Source organism: Sebastes umbrosus, chromosome 12, assembly GCF_015220745.1.
Source record: "Sebastes umbrosus isolate fSebUmb1 chromosome 12, fSebUmb1.pri, whole genome shotgun sequence".
NCBI classification, from domain to species: Eukaryota; Metazoa; Chordata; class Actinopteri; order Perciformes; family Sebastidae; genus Sebastes; species Sebastes umbrosus.
The window spans coordinates 8,036,902-8,057,849 of record NC_051280.1 but is presented as its reverse complement, the minus strand read 5'-3'; the positions used below and the strand labels follow the sequence as shown (position 1 = coordinate 8,057,849).

The 20,948-nt window shown below is 41.8% G+C and overlaps 1 protein-coding gene across 2 annotated transcripts; it reads right to left on the bottom strand.

Moving 5' to 3' along the window:
* Nucleotides 1-389: 389 nt before the first annotated feature.
* On the bottom strand, nucleotides 390-20,874 carry nfatc4 (nuclear factor of activated T cells 4). Of its 2 annotated transcripts, none has more exons than XM_037788789.1 (13): nucleotides 20,128-20,874; nucleotides 13,798-13,937; nucleotides 11,562-12,074; nucleotides 10,618-10,793; nucleotides 9,374-9,536; nucleotides 9,035-9,135; nucleotides 6,495-6,596; nucleotides 6,106-6,293; nucleotides 5,782-5,922; nucleotides 4,201-4,256; nucleotides 3,925-4,051; nucleotides 2,074-2,784; nucleotides 390-672 (listed from the first exon to the last, which is right to left on the bottom strand). In XM_037788789.1, the coding sequence occupies exons 1-13, from the start codon at nucleotides 20,333-20,335 to the stop codon at nucleotides 602-604; spliced, it is 2,697 nt and encodes an 898-aa protein (XP_037644717.1). In that variant the 5' UTR covers nucleotides 20,336-20,874; the 3' UTR covers nucleotides 390-601. The 2 variants fall into 2 exon arrangements, with proteins under 2 accessions (XP_037644717.1, XP_037644716.1); XM_037788788.1 differs by having other exon boundaries at nucleotides 13,798-13,943; nucleotides 20,128-20,872.
* Nucleotides 20,875-20,948: the final 74 nt, after the last annotated feature.

Genomic DNA, 20,948 nt, shown 5'->3' with positions numbered 1-20,948 from the left:
GTATCTACTAAGATAACAGGAATCATTGTCTTATTCGTCAGTTAAGTCTTCGCCGCTTTTAGTCATTTCATTAAACTATACTACGCACAAATCTGGTATTGCAGGAAAAAAAAATCTGAAATAATTGCTGCAATTTGGAACCTAAATCCTGTCTCCTTTACTCAGGAAACTTCCATCACATCCAGGAACTGAGCAGAGAAACGTGTTATTACTGCAGGATGGATTAAGTTTATGCTGGTGTAATCTTAAAATAAAGACACTCAAATAGTTGCATCTCCACTTATTTCCATATAGTGTCTAAGCATTTTTCCTTCAGTCCCTCTATTCTGGATTCACCTTGTATATTAATTTTGCTTTTTGCAAGAAAAACACGAGACACACCAAACCCAAACACTTTCTTGTATAATTTATATTGAAAACATGTTAAAACATTAGTTTCCCTTTAACAGTTACCTGTGGTCATAATTACAACAGTGTCCTGGTAATCAAATCCCCCTGCCAATAATCACATGTAACTGGAGCAATGCATCTTAATACCAAGTGCATAGTGGATTTAAAATGATGCTGAATATGAAACGGGGGGTAATGAGCTGCTCCGAGCTCAGTTTGGCTGGTTGTCCATCTGTGAGACTGACTGGTAAGACTGGATGTCCTCCCCGATGAACTCCGTCACTGTGGAGGGAGAAGAGAAAATCACTCCATCCTTTCATCCACCTCATATGTGTCATTGGTACAGCTTGTTCAGCTTATGCATTGCTAGAATCAAAGGTAATCAACCTGTATGTTTTAACCCGTAAATCATTTTATACTCATTTAGTTGGAAAGCAGCAGGAAATTAATTCATCTGAACAACTTGTCTCCTCCTACACAAACCTCTTAGACATGATGCTTTTCACAGTAGCTCAATAGTGTCTAAGGAAAAAGTCTAGGAACGATAATATACTAATTAATCCCTAAAAACAATTCTATTTAAAACTTTGTGGATGAAATGTGTTGCATTGTCGGTTTGGCTCATATAACAATTTTTCATCAGTGAGCAGTTCAAAATGCAAGTTAATACTGTATATATACTGTACTTATCGTTGTGTGACATACCGAACACATATTTGAGGTAGGGCAGTCATCAACTAAAATATTTAATCGCAATTAATCGCATGATTGTCCATAGTTAATCGCGATTAATCATAAATTCTCCACATCCTACATATTTTTTTGTAATGTGCAGCTTCAAAATGTACCTTAAAGGGAGATCTGTCAAGTATTTAATACTCTTATCAACATGGGAGTGGGTAAATATGCTTGCTTTATGCAAATGTATGTATATATTTATAACTGGAAATCAATTAAAAACACAAAACAATGACGAATATTGTCCAAAAACCCTCACAGGTACTGCAATTAACATAAAAAATATGCTCAAATCATAACATGGTAAACTGCAGCCCAACAGGCACTAACAGCTGTCAGTGTGTCAGTGTGCTGACTTGACTATGACTTGCCCAAAACTGCATGTGATTATCATAAAGTGGTCATGTCTGTAAAGGGGAGACTCGTGGGTACCCATAGAACCCATTTTCATTCACATATCTTGAGGTCAGAGGTCAAGGGACCCCTTTGAAAATGGCCATGCCAGTTTTTCCTCAACAAAATTTAGCGTAAGTTTGGAGCGTTATTTAGCCTCCTGCCCATGATGCCAGTATCTTCTCTCTAGCTCTAAAACTGAGCCCGCTACAGCCTCCGAAAGATTGATGGCGTTAAAGCGATTTTGCGTTAACGATATTGCATCAACTTTGACAGCCCTAGTTTGACCAGAGTCTCCACCAGAGAACACTGCAAGTTTATTTTACAACTGTTATATCTTGGTTCTCAAAAATATATGTTTATCATATTTCGTTTATTTTATGTGTTAATGTAAAAACTCTCGGATATCAATATTGGAACAGGCCACAAAAATCCAGTATCAGTCGGGCTATAGGCCTGTAAACTATCCCTTAAGTAATGTAGCCAGTTATTTAATCTTATCAACAGATTATTACACTTTTGCACTCATTAAGACAAATATGTGCAACTTACCTTCTTCAAATGTAATGTGGTGCATAGAAGAGCTGGTAAACTCTAGGGGGCACTCCTGGATCTTGGCATCCCTCTCTCCCCCATGTCCCATCCCCAGCACCCTTCCCTGGGGGTCCCAGCCCTCGTAGTGGGAGTAAGGTGCCGGGCACATGTCCTGATATGGGCTGGGGTTGGAGGGGGGTGAGGGACACACCTCCTGAGGATAAGCAGAGTACTGGGGGTAAGGGGAGGTGAGCATCGGAGGCAGAGGGGAGGTCGAGATGGGACTGCCGGCAGGAAACGGGCTGAGAGAGGAGGAGTGGGAGGGAGAGGGCGAAGAGGAAAGGTAGGGTGAGTCCAGCCACGGGGAAGGGGAGGGGGAGGGAGGTTGAGGGCCGCGGGGGTACAAGGGCGGAAGGAGCTCGGTGAAGCCCAGCTCCAGGTTCTCGAAGCTGGGGTGACGCTCTGACAGGGCTGCCCTGGATTCCTCCACCGCAGCGTCGGGTTTGGAGCAGTACTCCTCGTGGTAACTCATCGTGGGGCAGGGAGGGGAGTAGGTGGTGGGGTAGGGGGGCAGGTGGAAGCCCAGGCCTCGATCGTCAGCCATGGGATCGCCTCTCACGTGGAAGCCCCGGTCCATCCTGGGTTGACCCCCAACAGGACACACAGTCCCCCCATCCAGAGGCAGCACAGAGGGCCGGGACAGCAGCGGCTCATCCTCTTTGAACATTACTGTGAGGAGAAACAGTTTAACTAATATGTGGAAATAATATTTTCACATTTTGTATTCAATGTTCTCCTTTGAATGTTGCGTAATATTTTTTTATATTGTGGCTTTTTTTTCAGGAGTTTAATCTGTTAATTCTCCCAGAAATAAATGTAGTGCCACATTTATGTATTATCTATATTTAATATTTATTTTTGTATCTTTTATATTCATGTAGATATCGAATACAATGTTGGTGTACAGTACTTCATTTCATTAAAGATGTTTTCAAAAGACCACATCATTGAAACAAACCAGAAGAAATTGGAAAAAAAATCTACACCCAGGACTCATAAATACAATTTAGTCAAATTTACAAGTTCAATTATTGGATAAATTAACTCATGTATTGCATGTAAAATACAAAACATTGCAGATATATCTTAAAAAGTTGACCTTGGTGACAAAGTGCAATAAAACCATATACAATAAGATTTCTTACCATTCTTTCAAAGGTAAGATGATTTTCCAATCTATCGTAGGTTTTCTGTTTTATGTCTTCTTGTTAGCATAATGTTTTTACTTTAAATTATAGAGAGAAATACACATATGTATTTAGGTATATGTTAATATATTATAAGTATAGTTGTTATTTATGTTTGTCTTAGTAGTTATTTGTATTTTTTATTATTATTATTATTTTTTTATTTGCAGTAACTCAGTCCGTGGGGACTTGGCTTGGGAATCGTAGGGTCGCTGGTTCAAGTCCCCGCATGGACCAAGTACGGACTGTGGACTGGTAGCTGGAGAGTTGCCAGTTTGCCTTTTGGGCACTGCCGACGTGCCCTTATGCAAGGCACCGGCCCCCCAAACTGCTCCCCGGGCGCTGTAAAGCAGCTGCCCACTGCTCCTAATACTAGGATGGGTTAAGAGTAAAATTCACTGTGTGTGTGCTGTGCTGTGTACAATACAATGTGTGACAATAAAAGTCAATTTACATTTACATTTTGTTTTTACATTTACGTTTTTGTTCCTATTTCGGACTTCGGAGAAAACCGCCACTAAATATCAGGGATGATAGTAACACCATAAGAGCATCTCCAGATATAAACACACAAACAGACAGAAGGGAGACAGAGATGGATATGGTGTGATTGGACGCTCACCGGGGAGATACTTGAAGCAGTGAGTGCTGCTCCTTTTCCTCTTCCCGTTGGAGACATACAGACTAACCGACACCGGCCGGCTGACGGACAGGTCGCTGTAGGCCGGGACCCTCACGCACAACAAACACTATCAGGAAAAAGAGGTGTGGACACAGATTACTACAGGTTAGAAGACCAGATGCTTTAGTTGACATCACAGCTCAGTGATGAAAAGTTTGTGTTGCTGTTCAGAGTTGGTTGCAGTTTTTAGGACTGATATCACACATGCAAAATTACCTCATTGCTGTTGTCACGGTCAACATGAGCCTCCTCCTCCCACTGCAGTTTACCATCTAACAGATGAGAACATAAGGTAGAATTAAGTGTAACCTAGATACACACATACACAGTCAGTTTAATGAATATAATTTGCTCTCTGAATCACAGGTGACGCCTAACATTAAAGCTTTTGTAAAACAGGTTGGGTCAGGTCGTAAAGCAGTCTGCGCTGATTTCTTTGGAAAAACCCTAACTGGAGACGGGCATGTGACTTTTAAAGGAGCTGCTTGTTTTTAACCATATAGATGAGGATGTGAGAGCTGATTATTTCTCCAATTTGACTGTTATTTGCTAGAATAAATATGGTTGGTTTGTAAACCCTTCTCCTGACATGACTGTGAAAATGTTTTTTTTCCGGCATCAACTGTCGCCGGCGCGGAGGCATTATGTTTTCGGGTTGTACGTCCGTCTGTCCGGCCATACGTCGGTATGTCTGTCTGGTCCAATCAAAGGTTCAAAGGTCAAAAGTCAAGGTCACTGTGACCTAACAAAACATGTTTTGGGCCATAACTAAATAATTCATATGCTAATTGTAACAATTTCATACAAATTGCTAACAGGATAAAATGATGAAGTGATGATATTTTGGACAGACATGGATATAAACTGGAACTTGATTGGTTGGCGGAGGTGGTAATTCTAGTTTTTTTAATAATTTGATCTCAACAAATCTACTAAAATTTGACCCAAAATCATGCTGCCGTGTAGTCAGCATCCTGAACCCCCCTGTTTCACAACGTTTTAAACATTTTTTTACATATCTGTAGCCGACTTTATGATGTACTTTTAAAAAAATTGACACTGTTGGTCTTATAAGCCTACATTACTTAGTTATCTATAAAAACTCATTCATGTGCAGGTTATAAATAGATAGAACAACTGTTATCCTTTTTTTTTACTGAATGATGTGCTATAAAACTCTACAATATCTGTACATGTACTGATCAGAGACTCACTAAAAAGATATTTGAATGGGACATTTCGCATGGTCATCCCTCGGCTAAGGAGCTGAAATCCCTAATTTATTTGAACAATTTGTCATTCATTTTTCAGAACAGGTTACTCTGTGACATTCAGGATATTAGGAGCAAAATGTTGTACACAAAAGTAAGACCGGCAGTTTTAATGCCACTCCAGAGGAGGACAGACTGTTTGTTGTGTGAGCTAGGTGAAATTGAGGGATGTACTTTTTTAGTAAAATGACATCCATTGATCCATTCATTTCTTTTGGCTGGATGACTATGAAACATTTTAGTTGTGCTTCAGGAAAGGAAAACATTTTTTTAGCAGAATTTATTTTCCAAGCTTCAGGAGAGAAGGCAGAATATTTTGTTGAAAACAAAATAAACTGTAATTGTGTAATTGAATGAAATGTAATTAAATGTTTGACCACTGCAACGGTATAAATGAAATTAATTTAAACATATTTTCAGACTCGGTGGTCATTTCTGAAGTGTTTTCTAATATCTGAAGATAACAGAGACAAAACATCATAAAAACAACATTAGAAAGGGTTGTGTCTCCACTGTGGACCGTTACCTGTCCCTCTCTCCATGAAAAGGACTCTGGAGATTGGCAGGAAGTTAGAGCCGCTCAGCAGAAGCTCCTCTCCTCCCTCCACACAGCAGGAAGTCAGACTGACAGACTCGATGACTGGCAGCTCCTGAGCCGAACGCTGGGCTGAGGCAGGGAGAGTCAGGCTAATTAAAACCACTGAATGAGCTCCTAATTTAAAACCAGTATGTATTAAAAAATGTCTCCAAGTGTCAATGCATGCTGGACACAAATCTTACACATAGTGGCTTTAACAACCTGCATTATGTAAAGGTGTATTCACTTTAGTGCCTCTGAGCAGCTACTCACAGCATTCGATGGCCAGGGAGGCCACCTGCAGAGCCAGGACTCGTCCAGGCGGGGCTACAGGGGGCGCTAGAGGGAGGTGGGTACGGAACACCAAACGGACGCGAGTGTTCTTCCTCCCAACGTCTGTTTCTCCTTTCCTCAGCTCGATGTCCGAGTTCCTCAGCTTCAGAATCCCAGCGCAGTCGATGCTACAACACATCCGGGGAAGTGGTGGTTTAGTCACATTCTTCAACTTTGGTCCAGTAAAAGGAATCCAAATGATAAGCCTGCTTCTCAAGTATAGGCTATACTGTAAACTTCAACATAGCCTTGAAAGTGGAGTACAAGGCTGAAAAAACAACAAAAAGTGGGCTTGTAGAGGAACAGCTTCCTGTCTCTATCCTACTCACAGTGCAGTCATGTTGTTCTCAGGGTTGAGGGGGATGTCCAGCAGTTTGGTCCCCGCCTGGACGCTCTCATGACTGGCAGTACCCACCATCTTCCCTGTCACCCTGAGAGGGAAGAAACACATCAATTTACAGTTTTTATGCTGAATCAAAGTCCCATAATAAACCATTTAGAGAGTTGATTAATCATGTAAGTCATTTATCAATCAAATATTTCCAATTAGGGTCAAAGTTAACGCGATAACGCATTTACGCAAATTTGTTTTAACGCCACTAATTTCTTTAACGCAATCAATCTTTCGGAGGTTATAGCGGGCTCAAATTCAAAGCTAGAGTAAAGATCCTGCTATCATATGAAACTATAAAACCTAAGGAATCCATTGGTACCAACCATGTCATACTAGCTTGTCGAGAAGGAGGTTAAATAATACTCCAAACTTACACTAAACTTTGGCGAGGAAAAGCTGTCATGGTCATTTTCAAAGGGGTCCCTTGACCTCTGACCTCCAGATATATGAATGAAAATGGGTTCTATTGGTCACACGAGTCTCCCCTTTACAGTCATGCCCACTTTATGATAATCACATGCAGTTTTGGTTAAGTCATAGTCAAGTCAGCAAACTGAAACACTGACAGCTGTAGTTGCCTGTTGGGCTTGAGTTTTCCATATTATGATTTGAGCATATTTTTTATGCTAAATGCAGTACCTGTGAGGGTTTCTGGACAATATTTGTCATTGTTTTGTGTTGGTAATTGATTTTCAGTTATAAATATATACATACATTTGCATAAAGCAAGCGTATTTGCCCACTCCCATGTTGATAAGAGTAATAAATACTTGACAAATCTCCCTTTAAGATACATTTTGAACAAATAAAAAATGTGCGATAACTCTACAATTAATCGCGATTAAATATTTGAATTGATTGACAGCCTTATTTTCAACATTTGCTGGTTACAGCACATAATAGTTGTTGGACAGCTAGATTTAAATTCTTTTCTGTTTTATATAATTGTAAATTTGAATACCTTTGGATTTTGGTTGGAAAAAAACAAGCCATGTCACTTTGATGTCCGAATATTTATATATAATATATATATAATATATATAATATATTTTCTGACATATTTTAGATCAAGCCATTATATATTATCAATTAAAATAATTGATTGATTAATTGATAATGAATCATTAGTATCTATATTATATTATATTTGCTACAATTACATTTGACTTTTAGTGTGCAATTTTTGTTTTTTCTTAGATAGATAATTAGATAAAGATAATAATATTTGGCGTTTTTTCCTTTATTGGATAGCTGATAGTTAAGAGGTAGATAGGAAACAGAGGTAGGTGTGACATGCAACAAAGTTGCCTGGCTGAAATTGATCCGGCTACGGTTATGTTGCATCATGCGCTGTAATAATTTGGCTATCAAGGAGTTCCATAGTGTGCAAAATTGAATGAAACACTTTTCGGTTTACGCGTATATCCATTCATGAAATGAACAAATGACAATGTGGTAAGATAAACTACTAATAGGATTACTAAAACAAATTGAAACACGGACAAATCCGATGCTGTTAATGTCCCAAAATATCCCACAAATAGAGCAGAATAAAAACATAAACTAGGACAGGGGTTCTCAACATCTACTTCCGATTGTTAAAGAAAGGAGGACCACCTTCCCAAATAAATGACAAACTGGGCTGTAAAAATATGTGTTATGCCGCTGTCAGGTGTAATGACACACATAAATATTCAGCTCAGCACATGCTTAGGAGCTTTTACTGGTGCAGGGTTGTCTCAAATTGCTCCATTTTGTGTCACTGCATCCAAGACAATTATGTCTGTAAAGGGGAAACTCGTGGGTACCCATAGAACCTATTTTCATTCACATATCTGGAGGTCAGAGGTCAAGGGACCTCTTTGGCCATGGCAGTTTTTCCTCGCCAAAATGTAGCGTAAGTTTGAAGCGTTATTTAGCCTCCTTCCTGGCAAGCTGGCATGACATGGTTGGTACCAATGGATTATTTAGGTTTTTTAGTTTCATATGAAACCAGTGTCTTCACTCTAGCTTCAAAACTGAGCCCACTATAACCTCTGAAATACAGAATAGCGGTTAATCTAAACATTTGGCTGTACCTTCGCGGCCCACTAGGTGGCGCTCTGAGGCCCAACAGTGGGCCCCGGCCCAGAGGTTGAGAATAGCTGAACGAGGACATACATGTCTTTGCTCTTGATGCACCTCTTCGTCATCTACCTGGAGTTTAGATGAATGGACTTCTGTAGCTCTATTGTGCAATCCTATTCAAAGATGTTACATCTTCTACATAAAGCTGATGTTCTCATCCAGGGCGCGTTACATTGAGAACAACTGGTGAAAGAAATTTCCTGGACCAACACTAAAAGCAGCTGGTGGTAAGTTACACAATGGTTAAAGCCACAGTGTATACAGTACGCTGTGTCCTTTGAATATTAATGTGTGCTAGAGGGATGCTTGGTAATAAGCTTGATTTTAAATAGAAATACAGTTCAGTACCTGTGTATCTGATAGAAAGGATGTGGCCTGATTGTGCGGTCGTCAGCTGTTCCAACGAAGACCTGAAGGGAGAGCGGCTTCCTCTCTGCGTATCCACACAGCTGTACAGAGAGATCAAACTGTGATGAGGCCAACAGCAGTGAGCCACAACATGTGTCCTCAGACTTTGTTCCGGTATTATGAAAACACAACATTCAAACTAAATTTCTAAAAATTACATTTAATATAAGGACAGCCAGAGCTGTTAAATCAATTGCAAATGAATATTTTGTATATTTAAGTGGTTAGGAAGAGCTGCTCTAACAAGTCAGTGTCATTTTCAGCAGCTTTGGGTTTCACCTTGACGATAGGATGTCCCGTCGGTGTGGCCTTGACGGCTCCTCTGCTCCCCTCGGTCTCATAGTGGGCTCTGTGGTGTGGACGGGGCTGCACCTCAATACGCAGCTCGTACTGGTCAAACTGGGAAGGCAGCGGCCAGTCGAGTGGTGGCAGGGCGTTAGACCTACAAGTTGATTGGATGGAGCAGGGATTTCGTGAACGAATAAATGTTCATTAATACAGTTAAAACCGATCATTTAAATGTGTGTATATAAATCTAGACAAACAGTTCACAGTACTAATCCCTTAGCATATTTAAAGGCATATATTTTTTCCCTTTTCAACTGGGGGATTTTTCTTGTTTTCATTGAACAATAATCCCGAGTAGATTAATGAACTTTATTTTTGCAAGAACAGATACAACCACTACGAGGGCTGGAAGTAACAAAAATGAGTTGATAAAAATGGATGTGAAATGAAAAAATGGAGTGATGAATTATCAAGTGAATTGATTAATTTAAAACCGATTTGACTAAAAGAGTCGCGATATGATAAAAAACAGAGCCTCTATTTTCATTATATCACATATCTCCATTTTGGAGGAGAGTGTTGTATTTTTTCGTTTTTCCGAAGCCAATCAAAAACGCGAGAGGAGCCATGGCGGATATGGATTAAACAGTGTGGAAGACTCACTCACAGCTAACAAAAGTTCCTTTGTTTGCGCTAAACTCAAGGCCATTAAACGTTAGCTAGCTCAGCACGTTAGCAAATAGAGATGTTGAATATTAATTATTATTAATTTGTGTAATCCAGATTATGCATCAAGCCCACATGTGCCAATAACATCCTGGTGCGCTTTAAACAAATGGAAAAGCGCAATCATTTAGTTTTATATTAGGTAATGAGAGCTATAGGGAGTCATAACTAAACAGTATACTGACAGAACGATTATTCCAGAAATTTACTATTATTACCATTGGAATATCTCTCACTGATATCGTTGAAAACGCCATGTTGACAAGCCAGATGTGAAAATAGGACAGGCCTAGCAACAGTAACCGCGGGGGGAGGGGCTTAGCAAAGGGTGAATTAGCATGTGAGAGCAGGTAGATGGTGTGAATTTTGAAATTGAATTTTTTGTTTTTGTTTTTACTTTTCCTGCTATTTTCTAATTTGGGTAACTCTTTAACACATCATCAATATTGAGTTTCAAACTGTGATTTTTGATAGATATCATCACATATGTAGGTGGTGCGCATCCTTGCCTGAACAGAGGGCTGTGGGCGCTGGCTCGGGTCCGGCCCCAGGCGAGAGCAGGGGGCACAGAGAGGTAGTCCATGCCCAGCGAAAGGGGCTCTCTCCTGGTCTGCTGGGTCTCTGGCAGCGTGCAGGGGGAGCTGTGGCCTGGAGCCTGCTCCTGATCCACCTCCCTGGGAGACAACTGGGAAACCAAAAAGTATGGGTCACCACTCTCATATTAGTGGAGCGGATAGTGGGAAAATCATGCAAATAGTGATACAAGGTCCAAATTTTGCATGATGATTCCCGAGGGGATGCTTAGCAAATATGAACGATTGGCCACTTGGCCAAAGTTTCCTTCCCTGAAAGACCGTATAAGCAGGAATATGACAAGCTCCATATCCAACATCAGGTGCTAGAACTGGAACTGTGGACTCTCAAGCCGCAAAAACCTCAAAGCAAAGACTCAGCGGACAGCCAGAAAGTAAGAAAAAACTTATTGGAGGATGTTAAAGCTGTAAAAAAATTAGATCAAGCATACAAGAAATTGACCAAGTACATGCGTTTCCTTCAGAAAAACATTCTCCGTGAGTAAATTTGACAGCCATCTTGAAAAATGGCCGCCATATTGCTGTTAAAAATTGTTAAAACGATCAAAATTAGATCCAGCATGCCAGTAAACATATAATTTGACACCAAGATCACTCAAATCGACCAAGTAGATGAATTTCTATGAGATATATATTTATCAGCAGGTCAATTTGGCGGCCATCTTGAAAAATGGCCGCTATCTTGGATTTTCAAGTGGCCAATCGTTTATATTTGCTTACCCCTCGGCAGTCATCATGCCAAATTTGGTGCTTGTATCACTATTTGCACGATTTGACTGAAAAATGGATGTTATCCGCTCCGCTATATGGAGAGACAACAACATTATGATAAACACCATGAAACCAAGCCAACTCTTCACCTGTTCCAATGACGTCTTCCTGGTTTTCTGTGGGATGCTGAGCTCACAGCTGCTGGGCGGAGCTTGCGACTGAGGGGTGGAGTCTCCACCTTCGAGGTTGCATTCCTCTGAGTAACTGCCTCTCCGTGAAGTACACGGGGACACCAGGGGGGAGTTCCTACGTTTCTTACCGCCGGGGGAAGTGGGCCTCGAGGATGGCGAGAGCCCAAAATTGATCGTGGCCTCGTTGAGCTCCTCCTCCTCCACCAGCAGCGAGTCACAGCTGGAGGCGGGGCTGAGCCAGCCGCGGGAGGACGGGCTGGAGCCGGGGCTGGGGCTCGGGCTGAGGGAGCCGGGGCATCTGTCGCGGTAAGTAAAGGGGTCCAGCAGGGGGAGGTAGAGGCGCTCTCGGTCCCACCCACCACCACCGCTGCCCATGTCCCAGTAACTGGAAATGGTGGGTGCTAGGTCGTCTTCAGGGGAGATGGTGGTTATCTGGATGCTAGGACACTCGACCACACGAGACTCTGAAACCTGGATGGAAGAGGAGAGCGAGGAACCTTTAATTTTCTCTCTTTTGATATTCAGTTGATAGAAAATGACAAATATTTGCTTGTTCAAACTTCTCAAATTAGGCGTTTGCTGCGTGTCTCTGGTTTACATTATTGAAAATCAAATAACTTTTAGATTTGTGACAAAACAAGCAATGTGAAGAGGTCACTTGGCCTCTTAAACTGTGATGGACACTTTTCACTGTTTTCTAATATAAACGAAAGAATTAAACAGAATCAAATGTTAATTGATCGCAGATGAAAAACTTAATTAGTTGCTGAGCTATCACCATTCATTTTTAGTGGTCAAAACAAAAAGTTAAAAGGACATTCTGGATTTTTGGATTGATTGTCATGTTATTATTACATTATAGGCAGCCATTTATTTCCCTTGAAACATTCTTGATATGCAAAATCTACCACAGTTATTATCACAATGTAACGCGGTTGTTAACGGGAACCGTTTTGAAATTCTTTTTGTTTGTATGACTCACTTCTGCTTGGGTGAGCCACTGAACAGCAGCATTTTTAATTCCAACAAAAACTAACAAATTCACTTTATCATCATCCATATTTACTTCTTCCAGGTTTTAATTCACATCAACATAACTTGTGAAAGCAATGTTTTTTTGCAGGTACTCTGAAATATTGGATTCAGCTGAATGCAACAACGACAAAAAGGGATTTTCCTATTTTCAATTGCAGCAATAATGTAACACTGCCAAAGAAAATAAATCAACTAAATCTAAAAGAGACAGAGCGTAATACTCCCACCGGAGGGGAAAAAAATCGGCGCCACAATATGCAACCGGGGGCTGAAACGCTAACACAAGGCTTGTAGCGATTTAAAAACATCAGATTTCAGCATGTCAAAGGATTCTTTTCGCACCCTATGTCTACCAGGGGTGCAGTCGAAAACTACAGTATACAGTATATTTATTACTGGGAAACAATTAACAACACAAAACAATGACAAATATTGTCCAGAAACCCTCACAGGTACTGCATTTAGCATAAAACATATGCTCAAATCATAACATGGCAAACTCACTAATTGCAAATTAATTGTAAATTAATCTCAGATTAATTGTAAATTATTCACATATTTAATGATTATTATTATATATGATCGAATCTTAACATGGCAAACTGCAGCCCAACAGGCAACAACAGCTGTCAGTGTGTCAGCGTGCTGACTTGACTATGACTTGCCCCAAACTGCATGTGATTATCATAAAGTGGGCATGTCTGTAAAGGGGAGACTCGTGGGTACCCATAGTACCTATTTACATTCACATATCTTGAGGTCAGAGGTCAAGGGACCCCTTTGAAAATGGCCATGACAGTTTGTAGTTATTTAGCCTCCTTCGTGACGAGTTAGTATGAAATGGTTGGATTTCTTAGGTTTTCTAGTTTTATATGATGCCAGTATCTTCACTCTAGCTTTAAAACTGAGCCCGGTATAACCTCTGGAAAATCGATTCGAAATGTTAAAACTAATTTGCGTTAACACTTTATTATAGCGTTAACTTTGACAGCCCTAGATTTAAAGTCTTATTTTACCTTTAAAGAAATGTGCATCTAAGTGGATTTAGCTTAATTCTAAATTAAGCAATTCTGAGTGAGTGATGACCATTACATCACTACTGAGTTGCTGTAATAACCTAAGTTACAGTTTGTCATTGTACGGAGATAGATTGTCTCACCTGTACAGAGCGCGCCGGCAGGCTCTCATAGGTCCCGCTGAACTCTCTGGCGGGGGCCCTCCGTGGAGGCGGGGAATGCATCCCAGCCCGCTGATTGGCCGAGGATGGCGGGCTGGGGATGCTGATTGAGTTGTGATTATCTGTAACTGAAAAAAAGAATAATCAGACTGAGTATGTGGAAACATGACAAACTGGCAACAAAATATGATGGAGAAAATGAAATGGCAAACATCACAAGTTCAGAGCACAGCTTGAAAACACTAGAGAGCACCCACAGTTTGCTCTTGTTGGCAAAGCGGTGGACAAAAGTTGGTCTTACTGGCTAAAACAATGCTGATTATGAAATGCCGCCAATGAAGAGTTTACAGTGAGTTCATCTTAATAACATCACCTTCCACATGGCAACAATATATCTTCTGGCTGCTTTCTAGTAAAAAAAACACTTCTTTCTTTTGTTCACACACACACTTCCTTTTTAGATCATATGTTGTGGCTTTTGGGGTCATGTGACCTCCCATTCATCTTTTTACACAACCACAAAGTGATAGTTAGCTCTCGAGACGTGCTGTTCTTTTACATCTGGCACGAGAAAGACTCATTAGATGTCAATCAAAATACAGTAAACACAATTTGTGGTAAGTACAGATTCATTTTTTCTCTTATCATCAACATGCCTGCCTGCATCATTCATTACACATCAACTTCCCTTGATTTACTGATCTGAAATTGTTGCCATATGGAAAATGCATGCAACTGGAACTTTTCCTCAGGAAGTGCAAACTCAACGTCTTTGAAACAAGTGCAGCATTTTGTCACTGGTTCAACTTTTGGGGAAACATGATTGTAAACTTTCCTGCTGAGAGTTAGATGAGAAATTGATACCACTCACTTCATATGAGTGATTCAATCTGAACATCTGACTCTCAGCAAGAAAGCAAACAAATATTTCCCAAAATGTTGAACTATTCCGTTAGATACATTTATATTGAATTTTATGAATACTAACTTTGTTTATATTGTTTACTTTACTCTTTGTGCTGTTATTTATCTCACCTCAAATGGATGAATACATTTGTATCTTACGGCAAGGCAGCACAGAATAGTAAACGATCAATTTCAAAAGAATCTACTCAGGAATATTAAAGGTGCAGAGTGAGGTTGCAGATTGCAACCAACTGAAACTTTTCCCGTGTGCCAAGCATGTAGGAGAACTACGGTGGCTGACGTGAAAGCGCCAATGTCCCTCTCTAGAGCCAGTGTTTGGTTTGTCCGTTCTGAGCTACCGTAGAAACCAACACATTCTCACTCCTAACTCGTCAAATAGCTCCGCTTGGTCAGTGCCCCTCGGCATCGGAGACCGGCGCACGGAGGTACCCCTCTTACATTTCTTTTGGACGGAACAGGGACGGCGTGTAAATATACGCTTGTTGCGTGCATAGTGTCCTTTCAAAATAAACATCAGTTTTCACAGGAAGTTAGGTTTAGGCAACACTACAACTTAGGCAGGGTTAGGAAATAGTCATGGTTGATGTTCACTGACTAACAACTCACGTGACTCACACGGGACACAAACACCGGTGTCCTGGTTGAAAGTCTTGTGTCTGTTTGACCCATCCACCCATTTATACTACGTCACTTGCTCCGACCGTCGAATAACGCCACGGGTGGGTTTACATTGGAGTTAGTTGAAAGCCTGGTTCGTCACATACTGTTGCTAAAGGGTGCCGCCACGTGTCGGTTTCCAATGCCGAGGGGCATTTGATAAGTTGGGAGTGAGAACCAAGACCCCGGGAAGAGCGCCGGTTGTTGATCTCAATTTTCGTAGTGCCCAAACAGTGGTACTACAATTTCCGTGTCCGTCACGTGATGCCATTGGGCCCAAAAATACTTTTTGATGAGACCCAGACCGAGGCTGGAGCGAGGGCTGGGAGGCGGAGTTAACAAGCTGTGACGACAGCGTGACGATTGTGACCCTGTGACCGAGCCATGTGACCGAGCGGACGCTACTGCGCCTGCTCCATGGGCCCAATGGATGTGTAAGATCACCGGAAGATCCGGGTACTTTTCCAAGACGGAAGTCGAGCCACTTTGGCATCATGCGCCACTGAGCAACTTTGATAGGAATGAACGGGGCCCCGCCTCCAACGCTGTATCCAGTTCTCTTAATACATCCATGGTGAGAACGGGTTGTAGAAACATGGCGGCCGGCTCCATGAAGAGGACCCGTTCCCTATGTAGATATAAACGGCTCATTCTAAGGTAACAAAAACACAATGATTCTTATTTGCAGGTGATTATACACTAAAGAAAACATACTGCCCCTAAATGCTACACACTGTTCCTTTAAAAGTGACGATACGCTGTGCATCAGATTAATAAAAATATAGGCATAACATACTGTAGTAGGATTTGGTTTATATTCCATAATCTCACACAGTCATATGGAAACGATTTACAAAACACCCTTTTAAACTTTGAGTGTGAAGAACTATTTCAATACATGTTTTCCACATATTAGAGTCACAAACAGTAAAGGGTGAAGTGGGAATTGTAACCAAACATTTGGCCCACGGATCCAAATCTTACACCGCTAAGAACAAACCCAACTCTTCTGCTGAGAAGAGCGTTATTATGATAATTTGGGGCTTTTCTCCATCTCCTTTAAAAAAAAAAAGTTCAGAGAACAAAACTTTTTGCCGAAGAATCATCCGAATGAGGACACAACCCCTGACGACCACAGTCCTCCTCACCACAACATTTCCCCAGCATGGTGTGGTCGTTCCTCCACATGGAGCCAAACAGTAGTTACTCTGTAATGAGCGAGGCTCCAATTGATCATTGTTGCCCTACAGGCAATTTTTGGGCAACGCGGACACACAACAGCAACTGCCAACAAATTAAGACTTAGGGTGAAAAAAATGTCTTCAAATGTTTCCTGGCAACAGAAATATTTCCAAGCGGTTAAAGCTGCAGCGCTGAGGCAACTTCTCTTTTCACATGAAACAATGATTTAGATGTTTGTGTGCAGACCAGCAGAGAAGTTTATGAGCCACGAAAATGTACCTAACACTTGTTGAACACAATAAAGCTGAAGTCTAACTGTAATATTTTATTCCGTGTCCTGAGTTGAACCTCTCGCAAATAGTGATCCAGAACCTCACAAGAGTTTCGCGAGATGATTAATAGGACACAAATGTTTACTGTGGTTTTTCAGACTTCCCTTTCTTTTTTATTGTAAACTAATGTAGAATTTGACCTTTTCAGGGATCTTATAACTATTCCAGAAACAGAGTTTGTTACTACCAACATGTACCTGACAGTTATCCTTCACAATCAGTTTGTCCCTTTCTTTTGGGAAGCCTCATCTTAAGTCTAACATGTTTAATATAAAGTAATGAACTTCTTATAAGGGGTGAGACTTCCCAACCAAGGGGTCACAAGATAAATCGGAGGGGTTCTGAGATGATGAAAAGGACAATTGAGCAGAAAAAAACTTATTTCTGCTTTCAGAATTCTCTCTAATAGTTGCTTTTTTATATGCTTTTTTTTTCATGACATGACTGATCCACATAAAATGCAGTTTTTTCATCACGATCATAAAATTCAGATTTTTCACTATAAATTACATTAATTAAAGGTGCAGTTTGTAGGATTTGGCGGTATCTAGCGGTGAGGTTCCAGATGGTCCTATCTAGGGTCAGTGTTTGGTTTGTCCGTTCTGGGCTACTGTAGAAACATGGTGGCCGGCTCCATGAAATGTAAATGTAAATCAGCTTTTGTCACACATTGTATTGCACACAGTGAAATCAAGTCTCTGCATTTAACCCATCCTAGTATTAGCAGTAGGCAGCTATTATACAGCGCCCAGGGAGCAGTTTGGTGGTCCAGTGCCTTGCTCAAGGTCACCTCGTCAGTGACATTGACATTGACATTGACATTTCTCCAGCTATCAGTTCAGTCTGTACTTGGTCCGTGTGGGGACTTGAACCGGCGGCCCTCCAGTTCCCAAGCCAAGTCCCCACGGACTGTATGAAGAGGACCCGCTCCCTATGTAGATATAAACAGCTCATTCTAAGCTAAGGAAAACACAACGATTCTTATTTTCAGGTGATTATACACTAAAGAAAATATACTTATTAATATCATATTCTATTTCTGCCAATAGATCCTCCTAAATGCTACGCACTGGTCCTTTGAGTTGTCGCACGTTGCCGACTAAGTTTTAGCACAACAACAATCTGTGTCCTCATGACACCTCATATAAAAATGATTCCAATGAGTTCCATGCAGCGATAAACGATTTTAAATATGGGAAAAATAGAGCACTGGTAATGAATTGGTACTCTGTATCTACAGATATCCTGATTTGAGTTATCAGAAAAGAAAAAGCGGGACAAGTACAGCCCTATTATACCTCTACAGGCATCTAGAAGTCATTCAAATAAATAAAAGTGTATCACTGTTTGGTTGAACTGGTTACAACTGGTAGACATGTCGAACCAGTGACCAGAGGTAGTAATTGTCTTTGAAAAAAGTTGTGTCCCCCTTGTTTGCATCAACAGATCTGGGGAGTTGAGGACATAAATCTGAATACCAGAGTGACACCAGAGTGTCAGGAGAGCTGACAAAACTCTTCTGTGATGCACTGAAAAGTAAGATTGTTCTCTTGTTTGTCCTGCAGTTCACTTTCATGCCTTGGGTGTGGTAACACAACTGTATGCCAGTGTGGGCGGGAAACAAATGAGAGAGTGGATGTGAGGATACGAGGTGTGCGTGTGTGTGTGTGTGTGTGGAGTGAAAAATGGGGGAGATGGAGGGTTGAGTGAAAGAGAGGGAGGGAGGTGTGTATGTGGTGCCTGTTCAGTACACAGAGGTTGAGGTTCCTTCCCAGATGGCAGCTGTTAACTCCACTCACACGCACAGCTGATTAGAAACACATTGAGTCTGGGGCTGCACGCACACACATGTACAAACAACACAAACACAGACACACACACACGCAAATGCACTCATGAATACAGTCAGATATGCACACAACAACACACAAAACAAACACACAATAACAATATACTCACATGCTTACACGATAGAGGCACGCACACACATGCAGGTACACACACACACACACACACACACACACACACACACACTTCACTTAAGCACAGGCATGCAGATGAAGGCCCCTCATCACACACACACATAGAAGTTCCCATGCATTAGAAGCCACACTTAGGCCCATCATCAGACCTCCTCTATCTAGTGGGTCCCTTGACTTCCACACATTCAACTACACACACACACACACACACGCACACACACGCACGCACATTGAAGTTCCCATGCATTAGAAGAAGCCACACTTAGACCTATCATCAGACCTCCTCTATCTAGTGTGTCCCTTTACTTCCACACATCCAACTATCCACACACAAACACACACACACACACACACACACACACACAACACACAACACACACACACAGAAGTTCCCATGCATTAGAAGCCACACTTAGGCCCATCATCAGACCTCCTCTATGTAGTGTGTCCCTTTACTTCCACACATCCAACTATCCACACACACACACACACACACAAAACACACAACACACACACACACACACACACACAGAAGTTCCCATGCATTAGAAGCCACACTTAGACCCATCATCAGACCTCCTCTATGTAGTGTGTCCCTTTACTTCCACACATCCAACTATCCACACACACACACACACACACACACACACACAAAACACACAACACACACACACACACACACACACACACACACAGAAGTTCCCATGCATTAGAAGCCACACTTAGGCCCATCATCAGACCTCCTCTATGTAGTGTGTCCCTTTACTTCCACACATCCAACTATCCACACACACACACACACACACAAAACACACAACACACACACACACACACACACACAGAAGTTCCCATGCATTAGAAGCCACACTTAGGCCCATCATCAGACCTCCTCTATGTAGTGTGTCCCTTTACTTCCACACATCCAACTATCCACACACACACACACACACACAAAACACACAACACACACACACACACACAGAAGTTCCCATGCATTAGAAGCCACACTTAGGCCCATCATCAGACCTCCTCTATGTAGTGTGTCCCTTTACTTCCACACATCCAACTATCCAAACACACACACACACACACACACACACACACACACACATAGAAGTTCCCATGCATTATAAGAAACCACACTTATAGGCCCATCATCAGACCTCCTCTATCTAGTGTGTCCCTTTACGTCCACACATAATTGAACTCTCCAGTAAAGTCCTGTAACTAACCGTGGTTGCTGGTGCTGCTGGTCTCCTCCAGGTGCAGCAGGGCGCCCTCCCTCCTCTCCTCCCCGGGCACGGAGCTCTCCTGCTCGGCTGTGCGTACCGGTGATGGTCCCTGGCTCTGGCTCTGCTGCCTCGACGGCGGGTCCTCCTCAAACACCAGCTTGAACTCGAACTCGCCCTCCTCCCAGCCGGAGCCCGGCGCGGCCCCCATCGCCCTCCGGACACAGAGAGAGAGAGATATACAATCTGATCTCCGTGCGTCGACTTTACCGTCCTTTGGTCGGTGCGCCAGAGAGAAAACAGAGTTTCCCAAAGATGTTCCCAAAACTTGTTCTCTCCTTATGTGCGTGTCATCGCGCAAACATCCCTCCTCTCTTGGATGTAACTTCTGCGGCAACTTTTCCAAGTCGTTTCCACACGATGGGGACTGCTTCTTGCTCGGGTATTTGCAACTTTTTTTCGGTCCAAATCAGATCTTCTCTCTGGATATCTCACAATCTTTCCCCCAGAAACGCATCTCCAACACACAGCCTTTCAGGGTGTTTCATTCTATATCTCCATCGCCATCCAAGAAGCTTCTTCTTCCACTTTCAAGGCAGAGAGAGGAGGAAAAAAAAAGTTGATGAAATATTTTTGTCGTCCTTTACCCTTAATTGCCTTTGGGTGGGTTTCCCAGCTCCAGTTGGTCTGTTCCTCATCCCCCATAGGACCTTGAGTCTGTCAGTCATGAATCCCCCTAACCCAACCTCCAGCCTCCAAACTCACTCACTCTCTTACTCAAACTACACATTTACTTCATACACCACCACATATTTTAAACCCTA